This window comes from Sorex araneus, chromosome 1 (genome assembly GCF_027595985.1).
Source record: "Sorex araneus isolate mSorAra2 chromosome 1, mSorAra2.pri, whole genome shotgun sequence".
Classification (NCBI taxonomy): Eukaryota; Metazoa; Chordata; class Mammalia; order Eulipotyphla; family Soricidae; genus Sorex; species Sorex araneus.
Window position 1 is genome coordinate 325807653 of NC_073302.1, and position 26154 is coordinate 325833806.

The 26154-nt window shown below is 34.3% G+C and overlaps 1 protein-coding gene across 3 annotated transcripts in view; it reads right to left on the reverse strand.

Annotated features, from left to right (window-relative positions):
• Window positions 1-2418: 2418 nt before the first annotated feature.
• Window positions 2419-26154, reverse strand: part of TUSC3 (tumor suppressor candidate 3) — a 182189-nt gene continuing 158453 nt past the window's right edge. For 2 of the 3 annotated variants that reach the window (XM_055130383.1, XM_055130366.1), the window contains 4 exons: window positions 20297-20371; window positions 16265-16355; window positions 9479-9541; window positions 2419-3633 (listed from right to left, as the gene is read on the reverse strand). In XM_055130383.1, coding sequence (XP_054986358.1) covers window positions 9523-9541; window positions 16265-16355; window positions 20297-20371 — 185 coding nt within the window. In that variant the 3' untranslated portion in view covers window positions 2419-3633; window positions 9479-9522. The remainder of the gene's footprint in view (window positions 3634-9478; window positions 9542-16264; window positions 16356-20296; window positions 20372-26154) is intronic. The other variant, XM_055130373.1, reaches the window with a different exon arrangement.

The window sequence follows — 26154 nt, forward strand, 5'->3', positions numbered from 1 at the left end:
TGTGTATGTATATGTATCATACCCGTAAAATATGCTATATTACCATATAAGTATATATGATAGATATTTAATGCAGTAAATGAAATGTATCAGATCTATTTTATAATTATGTGTGCATTTCAATAAGTATATATGCATATATACATGCAGTGAAGGTGCTCTGTGGACTGTAAGCAACACTGAATCTCCAATAGTTCAGTCAAATGGCTTGTCTCTAAATGTCCTATCTACTGTGTTTGCTTCTCATCACTCCTTCCTATAGCTCAATGTTCAGTGTCACTGAATTCAAAACAATTTCATTCCATCTTGAGAACAGCCACTCCCTCCATACGCTCTTAGGGTCTCACAGTGCAACTTGTCAAGCTTTATGATTGCAAGATCAACTCTCATTACCACAGTTGCTGAACTGTTTGATGGGGGGGGGGATTTTCCTTTGAGTAGCAAAGAAAAAGATAGCAAACCTGCCATTGAGTTCTTTCATGTGACTGAAACAAGGAATAGTATGTGGAGTAAAATGTGACACTTTCAAATCCTAAAGATGGGATTTCATCTTCAGTTTACTAGAAAAGTAGTTTCTTTTTTTCAAATAAGATTTTTTTAAAAATATAAATTTTTGCACTATGGGTTTACCCAATCATGAATAACTTTGTAATTTCATGGTGATTAGGTAAATAAATTAAAAAAATAATAACAAGGCTGTTTAACAGATAACCAGGTTTTGAGGAGTTAATGTGGCTAAAAGGAAACAGAAGGCTATAACACTACAAATTAATTTTGTTTAAATGTAGTATGTAAAATCTCACTTGCAGACGTTACTGGTGCCCACTCAAGCAAATCGATGAGCAATGGAATGACAGTGATACAGTGATGTAAAGTCATTATTTTATATGACTTTGTACATTGTACAATCTGAAAACAAACTACATTTGAAACACTCTTGGTGCCTTTTTGGGTAGCAGTTTCCAATATTGACTACTTCGAAGCTGTTTCTCTCCAGAATCACTTTTGTAATGCAACAGTTGTCAATCAGAGAATCATAGCTTTTTAAATTATGCTATCTTGAAAAAAATTTTTTCTGCTTGACACATTATTTAATATTCAGTAAATTACAAAATGTAGGCTAGAATACTTCTACTTTTCTGAGAGGTGAAGTTCTTTTCTTTTTTTGGGGGGGGGATCACACCCGATGATGCACAGAGGACACTCCTGGCTCTGCACTCAGGTGGTGCTCGGGGGACCATATGGAATGCTGGGAATCGAACCCAGGTTGGCCTTGTGCAAGGCAAACGCCCTACCCGCTGTGCTTTCTCTCCAGCCCCAAGAGGTGAAGTTCTTATTTCAGAATTTAAATCTGACTTGGGTCATAATTCAACATAAGCTGTAAAGAGAAAAACAAAAGTAATTACAGTGTTTGAATCTTGTACAATATTGTCTCCAACTTCAATTATAATGTTTGTTCTGAGTAAACTATAAAACACATAAAAAAAAAAACCTCAGAGGAATATAATTGAAAGGTCAAGTACTACTTAGAAAAAGTCACTATGAACAATTAGGATCATTTGTTTTCAGTACCTGTCATCCTAAATACTACATCCATCAGTCTTTGAACAGTAAATAGAGGGATTAATATAACTTTTAACTACAGATTAGGGAATGTGATCTGGTTAACAGGACTCCAAATAACTATGTAAAATTCACTAAGAATCGTCCTAACATAAAAATATGAATGTCTTCCCTGGTAGTTGCCCTTGGATTTCCCTTGATATGTCCTACAGAATTTCATTTTCTTCTTCTTCTTCTTCCTTCTTTTTCTTCTCCTTCTCCTTCTCCTTCTTCTTCTTCTTCTTCGCTTTTTGAGTCACACCCAGCAGTGCACAGGGGTTACTCCTGGCTCTGCACTCAGGAATTACTCCTGGCAGTACTAGGGGACCATATGGGATGCTGGGAATCGAACCTGGGTCAGCCACATGCAAGGCAAATGCCCTACCCGCTATGCTATCACTCCAGCCCTCATTTTCTTCTTAAATTTTCTTATTCTTAGCAAGCTAAATGTTTCATTATAATGTTAATGAGAAAAAAAATAATGCTGACCTATGTTGAATAAAATATCAAGTACCCAGTTTAATTTGTTTCTGGCCATACCTCACTGCTCCTGCCTGGGATGAGGCCGAGTCTCCCGTGTACAAGCACGTGCCCGCCCAGTGGATCTGTCTCTCCAGCCCAATTCTGCTTTGCTTTGTTTTCACTGTTTCCATGAAATTATAGACAACTTAATTCCTGTGTTTGGTGTCATGGTGTGAAACAAAGGAATTTAGTGACTCTCCCATTTGCGTTCCCATTTGAGAAACAGCTACCACTCCTAACCAACAATGTTCTCAACCAAACAAGTTCAGATCTTAAGAAAATTAGATAACAAAGTCAAAGAAAATCAGAGTTTATTGAACTAGATACCTGTTTTTATCCTTCTTAGGGTAGCACCACAAAAAACAAACATTCTGGTTTGAAAGTTTGAAAGCCAATCATAAGCTCTATGCTTTACTGATTTGTGTTTAGCTTCCTCATGTGTACACAAATATGACAACATTTTAAATTTTTCATCTAATGCACGGGGTTTTTCTGAAGAATACCTTATGTGAAGTGCTTGATAAAGTAAAACCAGATAGACAAAAATAATGGAGGAGGGCAGGGACAGAAACTCAGTGTTAGAGCATAAGTCTGGCATGCATGTGGCACTAGTGGGAAATCTGGTACCCTGAACCAATAAGCACATTAACTCAAACACACAAACTTCTGACCCTTCCCAAACTTTCCACTCTTCCATCACCCTGCCCCTAGTAATAACAACAAAATGTAATAATGATGGCCAGATTGCTACATTCTTTTTAATGAAAGATTCCATGAAAACTTCCATAGAAACAATGGGAAAATGGTCAGAGCTAGTTTTGTGGTTGAAATTATGGATATCCAGAGGACATTTGTAAAGTTGGAAAGAAATTCATTCCTTGTTTTGATGTTGCTTCGATTGTCTGATGCCTTTGAAGCTGGCTGATTCAGTTCACTGTGCTTTATATTTATATCCTGGGGAGAATCTCCATTTCCCGGGCTGGGTCACATTATAGGTACTGTTTACCCGCTCCATGTCCTCACACAACCTTATCTACTTATGATTAATAAGAACAAAATACTATTTGTAACCAGACACATCTTTTATAACTGAAGCTACAATCAGTATAATTTCAGCACACGGCACAGTTTCATGCATATACTTTATCTCTGTACAACTTTAAAGATTCTTTAACATTTTAGCTTTCTCTTACTAACATTGTGTTCTTTTTTCTAAACAGTCCTAAACATGAATTCCTAAAGGTTATTTCAATCTCATAACAGATACAATTTAAACTTGAAAAATCACCTCAGTGTTTCCTTTGTTCTTTACAGAGTTAATACTACATTTAACCATCCATTTCTATAAATTATATTTACTAGAAAACTCACAATAAAAATCATACAAGAATAAGCTAGGTTATCACAACAAAAAAGTAACCAAAATACTCAAATTACTGTCAGGAACACTATCTTCACGGTAACCATTCACTTTATGCAAATCCCACTTGGCTTCATTTAATTAAAAAGCTGAAAAAGAAAAAAAAGAATATGTTGAAAATAAAGAAAACTGAATCTACTTTCCACTTAATTTTTAATTACTATATATACATATAATAATATATCTCAACCTACTTCTTAGAAATAGGGCAGTATCTTTGATCTAGCTACTGTAACAGGGTCACCCTATGTTGAAAAAATATCAACGGTGAGAGAAAATGCTCATAAAAAATTGAATTTGTCTGGTTTAAGTTTTTGGGAAAATACTTCTTTTGATGTGCCTCTCATTGATGTCTAGATCCTAGTTTGTTAAATGGTGGGGTCCGTTCCCATATAAAGTCTTATACTGAATGACATCTGTTTGATTTGTTATCTGTAAGTGTCACACCTGCAACTACAAATCAAGAGATGCATAAACATTTCTGGGGTCAAAAAGGGTGGTAAGTGGAAAAAGTGTAAGAAAATCTGCTCCAGAACTACACTTAAATGAGAATTCTAACTGGCAATGCAGGGTAAAAAAGAAGGTAGATTGAAACAAGTGTTGGAAGTAGGTCACTTCAGGGTCCTAATAAGAATATTACTCACCCATCCAACCCATAATGTTCTTACACAAAAATGCACACAATCTTTTAAAATGAAAAGTATGACCTCATTATATTTAGCAGCCAAAAAGTATGTATAAGTCATAAGTGTCATTAACTCTGATTAAAAAATACTAACAGATGACTGCACACATAGAAAATAACATCAGAGGTAATGTTTCTTTCATGTTTCCTAAGTAAAGCTTTAATCATTGTACACCAAATTTGTAAAACTGTAAGACAAACAAAGCATCCTTTACTAAGCTTTTATTTTTCATAACTTTCTGATAGCATACAACATGCTTTCTTCTATGTCTTGACAACACAAGATGACTTGGCAGGAAAACTTAGGGACAAATCACATTTTTTGAGGGGTGCCACCCCCAGCTCTGTGCTCAGAGGTTGCTTCAGCTGTGCTCTGGAAAATACGTACGCAACTTGCTGCACTATCTCTTTGTCCCCAACAAAGGAATTTTAATGGCTTAAACCTAATATTCATATGCTAGGCACATGTTGTTTTGTGTTTCTGAACCACATTTTCCTCATTACTGAAAAGAACACTAATTTCAGATGACCTCTGAAGTGCTTTTCTGTGCTTATATTTTATGATCCTGGTGATACAAAGTGTTTATACATATAAAGTATATTTTATATTTTGTACACACATGCTTTAGTTGAGATATTATACATTATACATTACAAATGTAGTACACACTAAAATGACTGTTTCTAGTATCTGAGGAATTAAATTATGAAGTAAATATCCTGCATGGATATCTAGCTAAGTACAATAAGGCATTTTTCCTATTTTTCAAAATAACAAGTTATAATTAAGTACTGCGAGGCTAACTTTCTCCATAAAGAATGCCAACAATATACTTCTGCAGTATTATTTATGGCTGTTAAACTCACATAATTCTTCACAACAATGATATCAAAATAGATGTGCCACTTAATTCCAACACTGAAACTTACTGTAAGGATCCATAACGTTTTTGTTGTTATTCTTAAAGCCTGGCCTATCTCAAGCTGAGACAGACTAATGAGTGTCTTTCATCACTGTTAAAATTATTCCCAACATGCAAGCAAAAATAGTACCATGACACTATGAATCTTCATTCTTGCTTTTTCTGCTTTTTGGGTCACACCTGGCAGTGCTCAGGGATCACTCCTGGAGGGGCTCGGGAGACAATATGGTGTGCCGAAAATCAAACCCAGGTTAGCAGTATGTAAGCCCTACCCACTAGACTATTGCTCTGGCCCCGACACCTCACACATTTTGATTTGTGTGTGTGTGTGGAGGGACTCCCTATCAGGGCTCAAGGTGCCAGAGGTTCTTTCCAGTGATGTGCAACCACCTGGGCTGGTGATTCCATGCAAGGCCTGAGATGTGGTGCAGCTGCTCAGGCCCTGCTGTCTGGAGACCACCAGCGCCACCGCTGGGCCACAATAGCAGGTACTTCATAGGGGACTATGTGGTGCTAGGGATCAAAGTGGGTTCTATACATGTAAAACATGAACAACTAGCCCCTGTGCTAGCTCCCTAGCCACTCAACTGTTCTTATATTAAGTATTTCCTGAGGTCAGAAAGAGCTCACAGGGCTTAAATATATGTCTGGCATTCGGGAGGTCCTGAGTTCAATCTCTGTCACAAGGCACCAGCATACCACTGTCGCACGCTATAATGGTCAGGCCCAAACACCCTCAGTCAGCATTACTGGTAATGGCACCCTGAGCCACTCCAGATACTGCTGGGAAGGCCACCAACATATTTCTTAGGAAAGTATGAAGTATAATTCTCACAACAATAGCTAGGCATCGCTTGTTTTCATTATGTCATTATTAAACATACTTGTTATTTTCAATATGAGTGTTTTGTATTGATTTCATCACTTGAGATTAGTTCCTAATTCTTGTCAGGGTCTGATAATTTATTTTCCCCTTCACAACTCTCAAAGATTTATGCTTGGCCATTCTCTCTTTTTGAAGAATTCACTCATAAGATGTATAAAACATTTTTGGATGAAACTTAAAAATGAAACATCAAAACCCAAATATATTCCTTTTACTCGCAATGTGCTATTAAGTGTTGCAGTCGCTTCAGCAGAGGATGAGTGGCTGCTTGCACCCCTCAGGATCACCTGTCGGGATGCCTATTCACCCTCCATCATGAATGCATCTCAGTAGAGTTCACGGTATTCCATGATATGTCACCATGAGTATCGTGACTGGCCTACTCTGAAGCAAACCGTCAGTGTTACTGAGGATAGCAGAGTAAGAGGCAGGCTACTCTGCAAGGGAGCAGACTAGACCCAGAAATTTTGGAAAGCAGGCCAGAACCTGCACAAATATCCCAAGAAGATCTCCCTTCTCTTAGTCCTCAGAGATGTGAGTATCCTTTTGGATCTGTGTAATTTGATTAGGATTTAAAAACGTACTCCTTTCAGATCTGTATAAATTGTGAACAAAAAGTATGAATAGGATTAATATCTCAGAACAGTTTTCTTTGGCTTTACTTCCTCACACTAGCAAGCTTAAACACAGAGTCCCCTGCTAAGTCCTCTGCTAGGTCAGACAAATGGGAGCAAACTTTCAAGGGATAAAGGTTAGTGGTATCATAAGAATTCTTATATAGCAAGATCTTATAGACTAAAACTAATGGCACTGGGATATGCTTATCATACACAAAAGAAAATAAGCTCACAAAACATGGTATACTCTATTCCTAAATTTAAGTATGTGTGTGCATACATATGTGTGTGTATATCTATATGTCAAACCATTGAAACTGGTGTTGTGATTAAGAAAGTAATACTTAATTTTGCTTATATATACATCCTAGAAAGAAAAACTAAAATTTTCCCTCCTTTTCCTGTTAGTTATGCATAGATTCTGATTCAGATTTATATAACATAATCCATGCATATCTTAAAATGCATGAATTAGTCATTGCTTATGGAGGATAATGACTGTACTTAGAGATAAATTAGGCTAGGTGACACTCTGGAAAAAATATTGGTGTATCAATTGAGACCATACTAGTGGGACTAGAATACAAAACAAGGAATAGAACAGGGAGAGCTGAGGGATGATGGTAAGATGGCTCAAAACTTTCTATCATACATGATTGAGCCTTACTATCTTAGGGAAAAGACATGGAAAAGACACAAGAAATAGATTTCAAAGCAAAATGAGGTTGATTCTGAACATGTTGAGGGTAAGGTGGTATCGCAGAAAGGTCTGGTTCGAGGTATCAGCAGAAAGGTCAAGATTTAACGTGTATGTTACAATTGGGAAATAACACAAATAAGCACTGTAGTACTATTGCACTGTCGCCCCATTGTTAATTGATTTGCTCAAGTGGGCACCAGTAATGTCTCCATTGTGAGACTTGTTACTGTTTTTGGCATAACAAATATGCCATGGGTAGCTTGCCAGGCTTTTGCCGCGTGTGCAGGATACTCTCGGTAGCTTGCCGGGCTCTCCGAGAGGGACAGAGGAATCGAACCTGGGTCGGCTGCATGCAAGGCAAATACCCTACCTGCTGTGCTATCACTCCAAAAAGGTCTAGTGTGCCATGTAAAATGCAGCTTATAACAAGAGGAACTAACCAACCAAGTGCCGAAGAGGTTATATGTGTTGCACTATTTGTTATCATGTGATCACTAGAGAACCTTTCTATATTAAATGTAAATTTAAAATTTTTCTTTCCTGTTAGATATCATATATACCTAATAAAGTTTGCTGTTTTGTGAATTAATCAGTATAATTCTGTTGCTTTGTAAGACATGAACACAATGTTCATGAATGTCGTCTGTCTAATGGAGCTAGTTAAATTCTATACTGACATCTTCAGCTGGGCAGAATTTCCTTTTTGGTAAGAATTTTCTTATGTCTTACTAAAACCATAAGTAAGGAGCAGCAGGTCAGATACTGGTGTCAATGTGCAGATGGGAGAAAAGGCTTCGCTTTCCAAACATGGAGTACAGACAGACCACTAGTTTAATTTTCAATTAGGTTTCATTGGCCTTGTTTTTAGAAGAACTCAGTCACTGTCGCTCGAAGTTTTTAATCTTTATTTTCATAGGCCTTCTCAAGGGATGCGAGGGAGAAGTACCTGGCTAGCTATACCTCTTTTGTCTAAATTCCAAGGGCTCATCTCTTCTGGAAAAGTCTTTGGTGTAAATGAACTAAAGAAAAGGTCTGAAGAAATTCAATCATTTGAGAATAGGGAAAAAGATGTTTAGTAACATAAGCTTTTGTTTCTATGCCTCCACACAGAGTAACTTCTTTTAATTCTTAATTATTGCTAAAGTAACTTCTTTCCACATCCAATTCAGAGACACTTAGTAATGAGTTCTAATATTACAATTAATAATTACAGATGATCAAAAACATGGATACTAAGTATGGAGGTAGTTGTAAAGAACAACAGAACTAGTAACATGAGTAGGGTTGTAAGAAAGGCAAAGAAAGGAACCCAAACATGAAAGCTTGAAACTATCTCACAGTGATTCAATAAAACTTAAAAAATTTAAAAAAAGAAAAGAAAGGAACTCTTAGATCACAGGAGTTTGCAACTACTTCCCTATGTTTAATGAATTGCTAAAAGACGGAATTTCTGCTATAGTAAGACATTCCCACAATGAAATATACACACACACATTAGAGCTACTACTGATGTTTATGTTTGCTTAGGCAATTTGTTCTCATTTTGGAGGGGGAGCAATGGATAGTTCTGAATAAAAACCTTATTAAAATAATTTTGTACAAAAATCACTATCACATAATACTATCTCATCTACAAAACTTATGTAGATGTTCCATTCCTAGTATATATTTCTGAAACAGAAATACTGACTTAAAAATGTATATATTTTGTTCTATCATGTTTGCAATAATAGGTTGGTATGACAACCATCTAAAATGGTTGGTGATAGGAAAGCATTCTGATTACATTTTTTTTGTGGGTTCACCTGTCCAAATTAGTAAAATAGAAGTAACTAAATGGAACTACAGTTTGTTTGAATGATGGGTATATGCATATGTATATGGTTTGCTATTTTAAAAAATATACCCTTTATCAAATGGATAACTCTATAGGTTAGAGTCTATTACTAGAAATTTTTATTTGCATAGTTAAATACAATAACATGAGATGAAACAACAAGATTTCACAGTTAAAGTTACTTACTGCTATTAAACAATATTTGCTATAACTTATCTACAAGACTAATGTCATTAATTGAATGATGCGGAAAACTGAGGTTCAGAGAAGATTAAAAAAAACTTGCCTGAGGATACAGTTTTAAAGTGCCATGGTCCAAATCACATCTTCTCACTCAAAGTCCAGATCACTTTCCAAAACACCACAATGAAATACAATAATATGGAAAAAATAATCCTTAAGATTCAATTTCCATTTGAAAATAAGACTCAGCACTGTATTCTTTAACTAGGTAAAATGAGGGGTAGTCAGTGGTGCTTTTACAGTACTACTACTCACTCTCATCTCTAAATGTTTGGCTTTTGTGTCCTTCAAAGCTGGAAATCTTTGGCATGAAAAAGGCAATGCTAGTTAACTTCTCTTGCACTTTTGTTTGGTTTTTGGGTCACACCTGGTTGAGCTCAGGGTTGACTCCTGGCTCTGCACTCAGCCATCACTCCTGGTGGGCTTGAAGGGACCAAATGGGTTGCAGGGATCAAACCCAGGTAGGTTAGCACCCTACCTGCTGTACTATCTTTATGTCCCCCCATTCCCTGTTAAATTCTTATCAATGATACATTTGCAGGCTGATCATCAGTTTTCTTTTCTTTTTGGGGGGAGTGTGTGTGTGTGTGCGTGTGTGTGTGTGTGTGTGTGTGTGTGTACAGCTCATAATTGTTTTATATTTTCCTACAGTTGAAAGAACTGTGTCTTAAATGTACAAATGAATATGCTTATCATACACTATGCATCTTATGTATTTTTGTTTGTTTTTGAGTCACATCTGGGGATGCTCTGGGCTTTCCCTTGGCTCTGCACTTAGGGACCATAGGAGATGCTGGGGATAGTCTGGGTTGGCCACGTGCAAGGCAAGTGCCTCAACTGCCCTACCATTGCTTTAGCCACACTCTGGACAATTTTGTTTTCCTGTGCTTGCTCACTAGAATACTTGTCAAAAACTCATTTAAAGGTTTTTTTTTTTTTCTTTAAGCTGTGGATGTATTTTTCCTTACTGAATGTCAATTCATTTTTCTGTTATCATCTCTCAAAATAACAAAGGACAACATTAATTACAAGTATCTTTTAAAGACAAAGATAGTTTCTATGTTCATTAGAAGCTTAATTTACGCTTTCCTTTTTTTCTTTGATGCCAGTCAGCTCAGAATTCATTTGAGATTTAAATAAGTATTTTTAGAGCTCAGGTTTCTGGAATAATTATCTCTCCGCATTCCACACACAGGTTTAATTGTGTGGAACAACCTGACAACTCCATTGGGGTATCATTTGGATGTGAATTCCATCTTCTAGAGGTGTACAATGAGGCAAACCAGTACTCTTCTTTTCACTATGTTTCTATTTAATGGCTCCTGTTGCATTTAGATAAGGAATAAAAAAATGTTTTGAGTAAACATATTGAATTAATAAGTATAGGAAGAGTACCAACTATCTGCATTGCAGTTTAGAGATTTAAAAATAAAGAAATATCTAGGAGACTTTTCTCTAAAATATTTTCCAATATTATAGAATGAAAAGGAACTTAACATATAAAACATATATGAATAATGAAAAATGTAATGTTGTAAATGCTGAGTAATTAAGGGATAAAATGGGTAGAACAGGTGAGAGGTAGTTTAAGTAATTTATATTTTCTCAGAATCTACAACATTCCAGGCACTACAAATTAAAAATACAGTTTATCTTTACAAATTTGGAAAAATACTCAAGTTTCAAGAGAGAGAGAAATAAACTTAACCAAGTTAAATATTTTGGCAAAACATGCAGAAATAATGAGAAATTTAATCCTATATCCAGCACCGTTAAAGTTATATTAAGAAGAAAATAAGACTCAGAAGAAGCCTTAAAGTTAGTAAAGACAGTAGCTAATTTTAAAAACCTAGATTTGTAACTACAGAACCAGAGTTCACAACATGTTATAAACATACTGTAACATGAGTTCGAACTCTGATCTCTCAATGTAATATTTTTCCATTGTATCACACTACGTCTCTAAATATAGTTTTAGTTATTAGGAGGCAAAGTGATATAATAATATCTCATATTTTTTCCCATTAAAGTACAAATAATACAAAATAAAATAAATATTTTATAGAAATATTTTGAAGAAAATTAAGTACAAGTGGACAATATTGGGAGTAGTAATCTATAAGTGAATGCTATCAGGTAACATTACCACTTTGCTCCTCTCATGAATGGAACGAGTCCTAAAGTTAATCATTATTTAATAAACAAAAAGAATTCAATACTATTACCAGAATAAAATTTCTTCTTCTGAACTATGACTCAGATACTAATTAGATCAAATCTTCATGTTGCTCTTATACTGTAGTTTCAAGAAATTGAGAAACCCAATTAAAATTCATCAAAAGATTTATAGGAAATCTGTTTTTCACTCAAATGTATAACTGTAAAACAATGATTATTTCATCAGCAGTGTAATGAATATTTCTGCTTAGAAAAAAGACTAAATTCATTATTCTGAATATAAATTAACTTAAAAAATATAAGTATTAATAACAATTAGTATCAAACATTTTATTATCATGTGCCATTTACTATGTAGTAGGCAATGTGTTTAATGATTTACATGCTTCTCATATAATCCTTACAATAGTCAAATGAAATCAGTAAAATTTTCTTCAGTTTACAAATGATAAAATAAATATTAGAAAAATTAAGTAACATTTCTAAGGCCATAAAGCTTGAAACAAGCAGATCAAGGTATTTAAAAATCAAGAAAATTTGTTTATGAAATATAACAACAATATGAGAAAATTGATAATGAAACACTGTAAAATATATTGTGAAAAAGTTTGAGGAAATAAACCTTTTAAATGAGTGTAAAAAACTAGAATGAATGCAAAAATATTAAAGATTTTGTGATGTTTAAGTTAAAAAAATCAATACAAAAAAAGACCACTTCATATAAAAGAATGAAAGATGATAGTTAAGTCAAATTAAACATTTTATGGAAAGATTTAAAATATTTAAAGATAGTTCTATACATAGTGAAGTGTATCAATGTGTCATCTTAATAAAAGAGTCAGAATTCACTGAAACTTAAAAGGAAGACAGCAGCAACACATCCAATAATGCAAAAAAGGGCAGCAGCAACAAAGCCAGTAATGTAGCTTGGCATTGAGATGGAAGGCGAAAGGTAACGTTTAATTTAGAAGATTGTGCTAAACTCAAATATACATTTTTACTAAGGGGTTCTAGTAATTTTTTTTTTTTTTTGCTTTTTGGGTCACACCTGGCTCTGCACAGGGGTTACTCCTGGCTCTGCACTCAGGAATTATCCCTGGCGGTGCTCAGGGGACCATATGGGATGCTGGGAATTGAACCCGGGTCAGCCGCATGCATGGCAAACGCCCTACCCTCTGTGCTATCGCTCCAGCCCTCTAGAAATTTTTTATTCAAAGTGTGGATAGGTGTTACCTAACACAGGTGGATTGGGAGCAGTATTTTCTCTTTATTAAAAAATAGTATCTGTCTTTGTAGTTCATTTGAAAGTCAAGAATATGGTTACTTCTGTGAGAAATTGTTCTCCTTTCATTCTGCAGATGTCAAGGATTTATTTCTTGAACCCCAAGGGTTGTGACTCAGTATAATATGGTGGGTTCTCTGTGGTAACACTACTTCTGAATGGACATTTGTAGAAATGTCAGCCATGGGCTCAACGGAATGTTTTGCAGATTTTTCTCTTTATGTAATACCTTAATATTTTATCCCATTGTATTCACTAAGAACTGTCATTATCTTATATAATCAAGCATTTTTTTAATCAAATGCTATAAAAATGCTGGTGAAAGATTCTGAAAAGGCAATGAACAAACATTACAATAACTGACCAGGTTTCTTCAAGGTTATTTTAGTGGGGAAAAAAAATCTTTTTCATACTTCTCAGTATCTTAACTTTTGACTATTCCTAGAAATACTTCTCTTTCTTTCCTTATTTTATCCCCCCTTTCTCTTATTTAGCATCATTTTCCCCCTTTTTTTCTCTAATAGATGTCTTTCCCCCTATGTTTCTGTCGGGTTTTCAGAACTTAACTTAGCTTCAGAATTCAGCTAATTCTTTGTTTTATTTAACAGGGTATATACAATTGTAACACTCTTGATGTCATTATTATCATTATAATTTCACAAAGAAATAGGTAATATTTTCAGGGGGAAATTATGGCTTTATCAGAAAGCAAACTATGAAATGGAATAAAAACAAAATTCTAAATACTCTCCACCTTTATTATGGTAACTATATATCCACTTCTTGACTATGAAAGGGAATAAAAACCCTCAAGCCAAATCTGGTACTTTTTCTTTATAATTCTCTTACACCATATTTTGTTAGGTTAAAAGGATACTGCAAATAAACTTTAAATAAATGCTACTTATACTTGACAAAGGAAGAGAATGTGAGTTTGAATAATCATAAACAGAATCTAAATTTTTTAGGAAGCTTGTTCTATGATTTGCCACTTATTACACTGAAAATTCAGGCTTTAGAAAAACAGATACAATGGAAGTTCTCAAGAGGCTGGAGAGCTATTATTAGTCTTTAATGTGATCTGTGAAGAGAGTTAAGTGAAAAAAATCATTTACACAGGCCTAAGGACTAACTCAGTAGCTCAGTCACATACTAGCACTGTCAATGACACAGTGTTTCCAAGAACTGCCACAACTGTCAGAATCCTGTTACATGTTTTTCTATGATGTCACATTATTCCTCTTTGGCAAATCTGTTTTCTGAGCTCTTTGCTAAGTTGTTAATATTGCTTTCAGAAGTTCCTTCACAGGGGTTTCCTTCTGAAATGATACCAAATCTCATATTGACATACCACTCTTCAGAATGATTTCCAGTGAAGAGTTGTAAGAAATTTCATCTGCATTTTCAGCCCCATGGTGTCAGATGACAGGTCACATTCATTATTTAGCCCAGTGGGGCCAAGTAGAAATAGTTACTCAATAAGAATGTTCAGTGCACAGTCATACAGAAATAAGGCACACAAATATGGAGCCTGGTTGAGAAATACTATACACATCCTGGGAGCCATTACAAAATTTCCTAGTTGATTGCTATGCCTACTCCCAGTTAAGAACTAGAGCACTACAGAGTTACTATAAGATGGCAAGCACTCCTTTAGAAAACTACAAACTTAAAGATACTTCAGAATGTAAGAAAATCAGAACTGTCATATCATCCTATTACACAAACAGGAACCTGATTTTTTTTTCTCTAGTTAAATTTTCTTTACTTTTCCTAGTGATAATACTGTTCTATTAAGGGTATAATCTAAGCAAAGAAAGAGTCACTGGTCTCATTAGGCGCTCTGACATACAAGGGGAGCTAGAACTTGCCCTTTATTTTCCCTCAACTAAATAGTGCTGAGGACACAAACACTCCATACAATATTCCTTACTGTAGTTTCTTTTAAATATAGAAATAGCATTTCATCACCTAATAAATGTTACATATTAAAGTGTTTAGTTTTAAAGTGTTCTCTTTCAGCAGTCTGGATAATAGTTTTAAGAGAATCTCTATTTTTCTTAATTTACAGAACATGACTCTTCATTCTAGGGCAGGTGAAGAAAGAACACCCATAATTTTATCAATTTGGATTTAATTAACTGTAGAATTGATTAATCTGATAATTTTATCATTTCAAAACCAAACTGGTAAGCTATTTTTTTTATCATTAATGAAAAGAAGAAACTACTGATTTTTTTCTTGTTGCCTGCAGAAGTGATACTTTAAGAAATGTATAATTCATGATAATAAATGCACATCATCCTACAGCAGAGATTTCATACACTCTTTCAATTCATTTTTGTATATTTTTAATGCCTATGGGAGGAACAGAATTGGTAATGTTCTTCTAATCACATGAAGAATATGGGCGTAGGGTTGAAGAGTATTATTCTTTTGATAGAATTTTTCTGATTAGAGATTAATTTTGTTCCTCTGGTAATGCCACTATCATGTACAAAATTTCTCTTAAAATAACGGAATTGTTCACATATGAAGGGGATGTAAGGTGTGATGGGCTTTTATATTCTGTCCTCACTGGTTCTACTCTTCTGTGTCATCAAATTCTCTAAGAAAGGGAATATAAGACCTTTAAGTCTTTCATCAGAGGGACAGATGAGTTTGACTATTAGAACTCCCTAAAGGAAAAGAATGGATAATATTTCTTCCATTAAGAGATGATGAGAGAGAAATATGTCCTAAATTGAACCTATGCCTAAAGCACAAACTGAACAATGATAATACAGCACATTCATTTTGGGAGCTTTAGGAAAAGTATGATTTGCTATAGCATGGTTTCACAGTTTTGAATACTTCCATATCCAATTATGACAATTTGTTAGTGATGATCTTATGAGCTAATCATTACTAGAGCTTGTAGTGATCCATGATTATTTTTATTATTAGTTTTCCATTTTCAAATTGGCTTTTCTTGAAAGAACTAAAACTTGGAAGAATTCAAAAGATAATGCAAAGTTTTTTAGACACTGAGTAGCAGATTATATGAGACAAATATTTTAGATGAAGTAAAAATTGTGGTAAGCAAATTAAGAAAAGAAGTTTTAATACTGCATGACTCAAAACTCGTTTACATAGATATATAAGATGTATCTCTAAAATGACAATATACTTAAGAATAGAGATTATGACTCATTTCTTAATTTATTCTAAACACATGATCAGTACTCCAAAACTTATTTAATGGAGATTACAATTACTCATCAAATGAGATAGCTACTTAGAAAATAAATTTAATATTTAACATATAAACTTTGGAATTATATTTTTTCTAAGTTAAAATATTTAAACATTTTAGTATTATGATATTACCTATAAGGATAGCCATGGTACTTGGAACGGAATATTGAAAGTAGAAAGCTGAAGAAGAAGACCACCAGGCCTAATCCTACTAGGCAAATTACTAGAAAGAGACAAGAAAATATCATTAGTTTTCTAAATATGCAAGCCAAATGTTTATTTGTATAAACATTTAATTATTATGGTATACTCACATTTAATCGCTCATGGCACATACAGATACAACAAGCCAGATAATCCAACATGCAAAGTATTTATTATTTTCTTATTCTTCTCAATGAAAATAAATTATATGGGGTATGAAAATAAGAAAGGTGACCTGTCTAGGTCTTCTAGCAGTTTTCTTCTCTTATAGAGTTCCTAGAAGTACTAAAATGCCCCAGGGGGATTCAGAACAAAACAAAATATGAGATAAACCACAAACAAGATTATCAGGCCCTGCATTATAAAGCATTTGATATATTAGCAGAGACATTTGCATTATTAGAATGCTAAATATAATTTTCTTTTCAGTTGCCATGCAATATTTACAAATAAATATAATTCTTGATTATTGCCTCAGTAAGAGATTGTTACTTAAAATTAGTTTAGTCCAGTGTACAGAAGGCTAGGAATAAAGCTTCAGGAATGAGAAAAATATGGATTCCATAAAAGCTGAAATGGGGGAAAAAATCCCTCTAAATAGCAGGCAATATTGTCAGGAATTATTTGCTTTTACAAAGGAACAGAGGTCACATGCTACAATAGGAAGTGTTATGCTGTGATGCATTTTTCCCAGGCAAGGTTATAATAGCAAAATTACTCTTACCCTCCCTCCCTTCCCCTTTATAACAGGAGTATTAAATGAAATATAAACATTTAAACAAGATTCACTCCCATTTTAAAGTGGATTTAAATGCTTAAAAATTAGAGCCAATTAAAATCAGGTATCTATATACTAAATGAATATGAAGTAAAAGAACTTGATCAAATCTATTCTACACATGAGTAGAGATCAGTTATCTCTTAAGTGATGTATCTAAATATTTCAGAAAACAAAAAAATCTTGCACATTTCCTTTTATTAGTTTCAGAGGATTCTTTAAAAAAAATCATAAGAATATCTGAAATAATTAGAGAGCACCAGGAAGAGAAGAGATTAAACTTAAGTTGGCAGAAAAAATTAAGGAAAATAAATTTCTATATGTTACAGAGTAAATTTATATTCATTGAACATATAAAATGATATGAGACCAGGATTAGTAACAATTCTGGAAATAGATGAGATATAGCATTGTCAAAATAAGGTATAGAAATCTGTCACTTTTATTCAGCTCTATAGAAGTGCTATCATTTTCTAAGTTCTGAATTCAACTTCTGTAAGCCTTTAAATAGTAGTTTTTGTGACATATCTGAAAACACTTAATACCTGGGCTTCAAACAAAGCACTGGCAGAAAATAAAGCAAAGAAACTCTGTTGTTGACTATTATAGCATAAAACCACCCTGAAAACTGTAAAATATATATCTACAGCAGCTATCAAGTACTAGGCCTGGCCTGTTTAATTTGCTTACTACACTATAAAAACCTTAAAATTACATAATGCTTTACATTAGATCTTCCCACATTATACCTTCTCAAATGCTTATCTCTTCCTTATGTTTTAAAAAATGTCTCTCTGGAGCTGTATAAAACATTTCTCTGTCGCTTGGAGTGTCTTCACTGGGTTATGCTCAATTAGAATAACAAGATTAAAACAATTTATAAATTCTATACGGAGGATACAAAATAATGCTTGCAAATACTTGCAAGGGAAAGGACTGAGAAGTAATTACCAAATAAATCACTGCAACCCATCCAAGAGAGCATTCTTTAAGAAGAAAATACTATGACAACACAAAACATTCTAATCTGAATAATAATATGGTAGTTTTACTATCTCAAAAATAAGTCACTAAATTTAAAGAAGGAATCGTTAAAATGCATTTTCTAGGCATCTTTCTCTATATCAGACACTCATAAATACTTTTGTTTGGGAAGAAGCTGTTGTGCTAAGTATGGCAAGAGGAAAAGAAATCTACACATTTCCTACTATTGCCTATTTTAATATAAAAAGATATAATATGATAAATACATGAATATGTATATGATAAATATATAAGTAACTTTGTTCTCATACATCTGTCAGTTCCAGGGATATAACATTGTTCATTTAAATTATGCATTATAAAATAAAATTCAGCAATAATTAGTAAAGTAACATATTCATTTCTAATGTAGCTAATTTACAATTAGGGCATCATGAAAGAAAATAAAAGGAAGAATAAACTGTATTACATTCACAATACTCTGAGATTGAGTACTTAGAAAAGTATGATTCAGTTAATACATGTAATCCTAGACTATCCATGTACTTCATATATAAATTCTGTGGGCTTTTTGTTTATGCTTTTTTGGAACGACATCTGCTGATGCTCAGGGATTTCTCTTGGTTCTGCGCTCATGTATTCACGGTGTTCAGGGAACCATATGTGGTGCTTGGAATGAATCCAGTTATACCACATGCAAGGAAAGAACCCTATCCACTTTACTATCTGTCCCCAAATTCTGTGTTTTAAAAAGCGTTCAGAGAAAATCAAAGAATTTCCTAAATTTTAGTTATATGTTTGGTGGAGTTATAATAATGAATCACATATATAAAATGGTTGTAGTTGAAAATATTGAATCTAAGATGTCTCCTTCTCTTCGTAATCTGTGTCTCTCCATATAGACTATCATCTTTTTGGTTCCAAGCTCTATTACTATGTATACCATGAAATTTTTTTCTTTAAAGTCCCTGTAGAATCAATGGATAAAACAAAGTTTTTTCATATATATGTGATTATAGCTAGAATTTGTTGATGGATATTGAAATAGCAAGTGTAAAGTGAAGAACCTAGAAAAAAACAGGATCAATAGATGATTCCCTTAAAAATATTAAAAAGGGCCATGATCCAGAGACACACAAAAGGATCATGGAACCTAGCAGCTCACTGCAGAAATGCCTCCAGACCTTGCACCAGACCAATCTCACTGGGGTTCCTCAGACGGGAGCAGGAGCCTTCCCGCCACCTGCCCCCTAACAATCCCAGCAGCCGCCAACTTACAGAACCCAATGAAAAGTCCAGGTACTCGGGTTCAGTGGTTGTACACTCTAGACCTCAAGGGACAGGGGATGGGCAGGTTTTCTCATCATAGGGGAGATGGGACCCTGGAGGTCAATGACCACAAAATGCCCCCGGCTGCTATTTAAGCTCCTTAACAGCCATGATCCAGAGACACAAAAAAGAATTTTGGAACAGAGCAGTTCACTGCAGAGATTTCTCCAGACCCTAATTATCTAAAATTTTAAAATTCTCATGCTAGTCATAACAAGCAATACAAAATAAATCATCTAGCATCTGCCTATTCAGCAGGTTTGAGTTGTGGCAGGAAAATTCAAAATAATGGTGGCGGGAAAGTGTAATGGTGGTGGGACTAGTGTTGAAATATTGAATGTACTCCATTACTGTGAACAACTTTATGAAAATGAAGTTAAAAAATAAAAATATTAATAAATGTTTGGAGGTTTGATGTAATTGTAAAATATTATATTTCATGTTACAATACCCATAGGGAAAATTCCTCTGTCCCCTTTGACTGCATAACTGATAAAATAGGAGGTCACTTGCCAATAAAATCTCAGAAGATTCTGGCTTCAGAATTTCCGTTTCTTCCTTATGTTTTAAATTACTACAGAATTTAACTTGATCAGATGGATTAGGAAACTCCAATAAGTTTCCATTATACGCAATTGCACAGAAAAATGAGCATTTCTCAAGAAATAAACTTCCAAGTAGTTGTACCCACACACATCAAAGAAATTAAAAAATAAAGTGGAGCATTAGTCAAAAACAGAAACAAGGAATCCCGAATCTTCCTCTAGCCAGACTGTATCTTGTTACAAAGGTCTTTTACATATCTTTTTATTTGTTACACATGAATTAATACAGAAGGAAAATTAAAGACATAGCAAATACAGACTTACTTCGTCTTTTACCAACATCTCCTTTGGACGTTGCTGCTTCATTTAGAAGAACCATCCCCATGGTGATGGCAGCATCTACAGTAGTTGTCAAGGAAATGGCAGAAATAGATGCAAATACTATCTATTAATTTTCTATATTAAAACACTCTGTTCTATAATAGAATGGTTAAATTAAAAATCAACCAAGGTAGGGGCTGGAGTGATAGCACAGCAGGTAGGGCGTTTGCCTTGCACACGGCCAACCTGGGTTTGAATCCCAGCATCCCATATGGTCCCCTGAGCACTGCCAGGGGTAATTCCTGAGTGCAGAGCCAGGAGTAACCCCTGTGCATCGCCATGTGTGACCCAAAAAGAAAAAAAATCAACCAAGGTAAACACAACTTATTCCTTTCTTATATGAAATTACTGTCCTTTGTGTACTGAAACAGCTTTACTTTTCAAGTGAACCAGAAACTTAAGTTCCTAAGACATTTTAAGGTTCAATTCAAAAGCTCAATTTCTTGGACTTCTATAGTAGATATGAGTAATATAGGTTCTCAAAACCTGTTAGAAAAATTCCTATTTAACATATGATTATGCATTAGTTTTATTCAGATACATTTTGAATGGACTGGAGTGATAGCACAGTGGATAGGGTGTTTGCCTTGAACACGGCTGACCCGGGTTGATTCTTGTCCCTCTCGGAGAGCTCAGCAAGTTACTAAGAGTATCCCGCCTGCACGGCAGAGCCTGGCAAGCTACCTGTGGCGTATTTGATATGCCAAAAACATTAACAAGAAGTCTTACAATGGAGACGTTACTGGTGCCTGCTCGAGCAAATCGATGAACAATGGGATGACAGTGCTACAGTGCTACATTTTGAATAGAAAATAAGTTTAACATATATATATATATATATATATATATATATATATATTCAGAGTTCATTTTGTACTTTTGCTTCCCAGTCCACTACAACTTGCTATCACTAGTAAACTCTGAAGATCTCAAAATGAGCTCAAGGCCACACAGATCAGGCCTGCGAACCCATTACCTACACCATTTATATGATGCTATTTATTTATTCTGCTTTTTTATTCCAAAATTCTATTTTTTAATGAAACAAGACCCTGGGGCTCAGATACACTGAACTTCACTCCTGATTAAAAAGCTCTTCCTCCATATACCCAAGAAACTCATTCTTTCACATGCTTCATGGGTTCTGCTCAGATGACACCAGAAAAGCTACTATTTTCTTAATCCTTTTTCTATAGCATTGCTAATCTGTATCTTCTTGCTGTCTTCTTAACTGCAGTGTTAATTCCAAAAGGGAAGAAACAGTGCTTTAGTTACGATTTTTACTCTATCTACATATCTTTAACAGATGTCACTAAAGTTGAGGGGGGTTGAACATCTTGTATCAAAAACTACACATTTGAAGAGAAAAACTGTAAACCAGAAAAAGCATAAAAATGCAGGCATCCTTCTTTTATTTATCACAGGGTAAGATGAAAATGAGAAATAATAAAAGAGCTCAATTTTGTGAGGCATAGAAAATTTTTAAGAAGTAAAATTAATACATATTGACAATATAATTTCATGTCTGTAAAAACAATGAAGAGACTGCAAGGAAAGAAAAAGTTAATAGCAACTATCAGGAGTAAATGAGTTGGGTATTTTGTTTCTTTTATTTGGCCATCCTACGAGATTTGGGCTTCTGAAAACAGCAGCAAGTACATAATTTTGGCTTTGCAAGATGTACTACTACTCTTAGTACTCAATCCAATGTGGTAGTGCAAAGTAATCTTAGATAACACGTAGAGATGTGATCTAATAAGCATATATTTACTAAAACAACAGGCTGGATTTGGCCTCCAATACTATCAAGGACCTAAAACAGTATCAAAGATTGTATCTAATATTTGGAAGACTTTATTTTATTTTTATTTGAATATACAGTATTAAGAATTTTGTAAACCCTCATGTATACAATCTTAAAATTTTAACTTAAAAGGATTATTAGACAAATGTACATAAATCTCAAGTAAACTATTTAATTAGAAAACAGGAAGGGCAGGAAACCAGTAATCTTATCCTTACAAGGAAGTTTCCTTCAATAGCATGCTTTTTTGGCTTTCATAAGAAATGAGCTTTGAATCCACTTTATATTTTACAGCTGTAATTAGCTATATGAATTAAATTAAAATGAATATAAACTCACCAAATCTCTCTTTATATAAAGATACCTTTCAACTGTTAATGTTAACTTATTTAACTGAAGTTTCATTGTATCAATCAAAACAACATTTTGGCTAAAGAAGCCTATGTTGCCCTACATTGCACATGTATTTACATGTTTAGTACTACATAAATAAATACTTTATCCACTGTATTTCTCTACTGGTTTTGTCAATCACCTTCTTACTGCTTAAACAAGTAAAAATATTTACATGATCCTACACAAAACAGAAGTTCCTACTGATGTAAATCATATAAAATAACCAGAGGCACTGAGCATCCCACTGAGCTAGTAACAAATATATATGCATTATATTATAAGTCATTTTCAGTTGCACACCATGTTAAGTATACTATTGCTCCTAGGAAGAAAATCAGGATTGTCAATTTAAAGATAAATGATTATACAGAAGTTAAAAGAAAAATGTTAGTGCATAATAGAAGTCATAAAGGGATCTAAATCTAAAATTATTTTCAACTTGCATCCATCATTAATTTTCTTCTGTAGTATTTTTGTTGGATATAATACATTAAAAGAAACATTTATCCCCTTTTACAGATCAAAAACAAATGTGGAATGAAATCATACTTTAGCAATGAATGGAAAACAAGTGTTCTTCTAGGAAAAGGCAATGTGATATCTTTAAGAATATATGCATCCCACTGGAGAGAGTCTAGGGTCTAAGGAATTTGCCTGGCTAAGGCCAACTTCATTTCAATCTGCGCCCAGTGGTCCACCAAGAATCACTAAAAATGACCTCTGAGCATAGTGATAGTAGTAAACACTGAGCATAGTGGGGTATAGCCCCCAAACTAGTGAAATGCATGCATACATGTATCTTAAATTATTTTTAAAATATTGCAAGCAAAAACTTGTCTCATGATCATTTTGAGATCCAGAACTTAAGGACATGGAGAATTAGGGGCCAAATCAGAATTTTTACAGTTGAAAGTAACACCGGTCTAATACTCATGCATCTTGTACCCTTGGTACACAGAGAACATAATTTGATTGAATTTAGGTCGGCTACTTGCAAGGCAAGTGCCTCTCCCACTGGACCAACTCTCCAGTACCATTGTAAGATTGATTTTTAACAATTCAAATTAAAGAATGTTTCATCAATTTCCTTTTCAGTTTGTGCATTTACCTTTCACTTTTTCTGTACCTGCCATACACTTAGTGTGTTTCCTGTCACTCTTTATCTCTACTAGAAATTGTTTCTTCTTCAAAAACCAGCAAGAGGACAGTTTAACATCTCTTGGCAGAGTCATCCTAACTTTTTTCTTTCTCAGAGGATTGGTAACTACATTTGTGATGCTGAATTTTACTAATTTTTCTTCTTTTTGATCAGTCTTCTTGTAAGCAATTTTTTGTATCAAGATGTTAAGACAAAGGGATGGATGTAATGTAAACAAAATAAAGCTAATTTTTTTATGGTGAAGAAATACAGGTTTAAATGTTATTTTTAGGTTGTATATGCAGTACACATACATTAATATTAAAATGTATTAAATTCGTACTCAAAGACTTATTCTGTCTTAAGATAGTTTTTTTCTAAAATAATTCTTAGGACTTCCCCTATAAATAAGTAGTAAGAAAATAAAATAATACTAATGGGTAGAAAAACATATTTTTAGTAAATGTGAATCTATAACCTCTGATACAAGACATTTCTTCTGTTGTGTTTTTGCCACAAAAATTCTGGGTCAATCAATTTCTCCTAAGGTTACAATATTAGGTGGAGAAAAACAAAAGTAGAATGGGACAAATGTTCTCTACAGATAATTTCTGAAAAAAAAATAATTTAAAGAAATAAATGTACATTAAAACTCAGATGTTGCCAAATTAAAAGCCAGAAATAACTGAGTCCTTCTGTGTTTAATATTTTCATGAGTTCATTATATTGAAAGAAAGATTTCTCAACATATCAGTACAATGAAGTAACAGTTATAGCATGAATAGAATAGGGATTTTCAATTTAGGATGCAGCAGTATCTAAAATCTAAAGGGAAGGTTTCTGAATGCCTGTAGAATTTCTTTTTTTTTTTTTTAATTTATTTATTTTTAATTAGAGAATCACCGTGAGGGTACAGTTACAGATTTATACACTTTTGTGCTTATACTTCCCTCATACAAAGTTTGGGAACCCATCCCTTCACCAGTGCCCATTCTCCACCACCCGTAAACCCAGTGTCCCTCCCAACCTCCCCAATCCCATCTCCCCCCCACCCCACCCTGCCACTGTGGCAAGGCATTCCCTTCTGTTTTCTCTCTCTAATTAGCTGTTGTGGTTTGCAATAAAGGTGTTGAGTGGCCGCTGTGCTCAGTCTCTAGCCCTCATTCAGCCCGCAACTCCCTTCCCCCACATGGCCTTCGACTACAATGTAGTTGGTGATCGCTTCTCTGAGTTGACCTTTCCCCGGAACGTGAGGCCAGCCTCGAAGCCATGGAGTCAACCTCCTGGTACTTATTTCTACAGTTCTTGGGTGTTAGTCTCCCACTCTGTTATTCTATATACCATAGATGAGTGCAATCTTTCTATGTCTGTCTCTCTCTTTCTGACTCATTTCACTCAGCATGAAACTTTTCATGCCCATCCACTTAACTACAAAATTCTTGACCTCCTTTTTTCTAACAGCTGCATAGTATTCCATTGTATAGATGTACCAAAGTTTCCTCAACCAGTCATCCGTTCTGGGGCAGAATGCCTGTAGAATTTCTTTGTTTTCTAAATCTCAGCTAGATATGAATGAGCTATGAAATGAAACTTTGGAGAATTCCTACCAGGCAATGGAATGATCGACTCAATATAGCTTTTCATTCCTTTTGCTGGGTAGTCCTAGCTACCTGAATAAAACATTGCCTTTAAATGATACTTTATGGAGTTAAAATGGAAAAAAGAAAAAGAAATATAGTAATACATGAGAGCTAAAAAGTTACCAGAGGGGCCAGAGTTGTAGTATAGTGGATAGGGCACTTGCCTTACATATGGCCAACCTAGGTTTGAGCTCTGGCAACCAATATGGTCCAGGTAGGCTAGAAGTAATCCCTAAGAATTACCATGTACAGCCCCCAAATAAGATATGAATAAATATAATAAGTTACAACACTGCATTTGTTCTTACCATTATATAGTAACTGTTTGGCATATCCAATACACATGGGTAGCTTGCCAGGCTCTGATATGCCAAAAACAGTAACAATAAGTCTCTCAATGAGAGACATTACTGGTGCCTGCTCCAACAAATCAATGAGCAACGGGATGACAGTGACAGTGACAGTGATTATATAGTAACATAATGTATATTAAGTTATAAATAAGCTAGGATAAATAAATAAAGCTTAAGTATGACTAGGTTCATATTTAATAAGGAGGAACAGATGTTCCCTAAACATATTTGCAACTGTGTAAAGTACTGCAGAACATATTGGCAAATATTTCGTTTTCTTACCTGAGGTTTCTATGATAAATAAATGTATTAATCTTGCTAATGTTGCAAAATAGAAATCTGGTAGTTTTTGATCAAGATCACAGCATGTTAATTCATTTCTAATTTCAGTCATTAAAAAAATACTTCTCAAGCTGCCCCTTGAATTTGGAACCATAAAGCACATGAATAAATAAAGCAAACAAGGAATG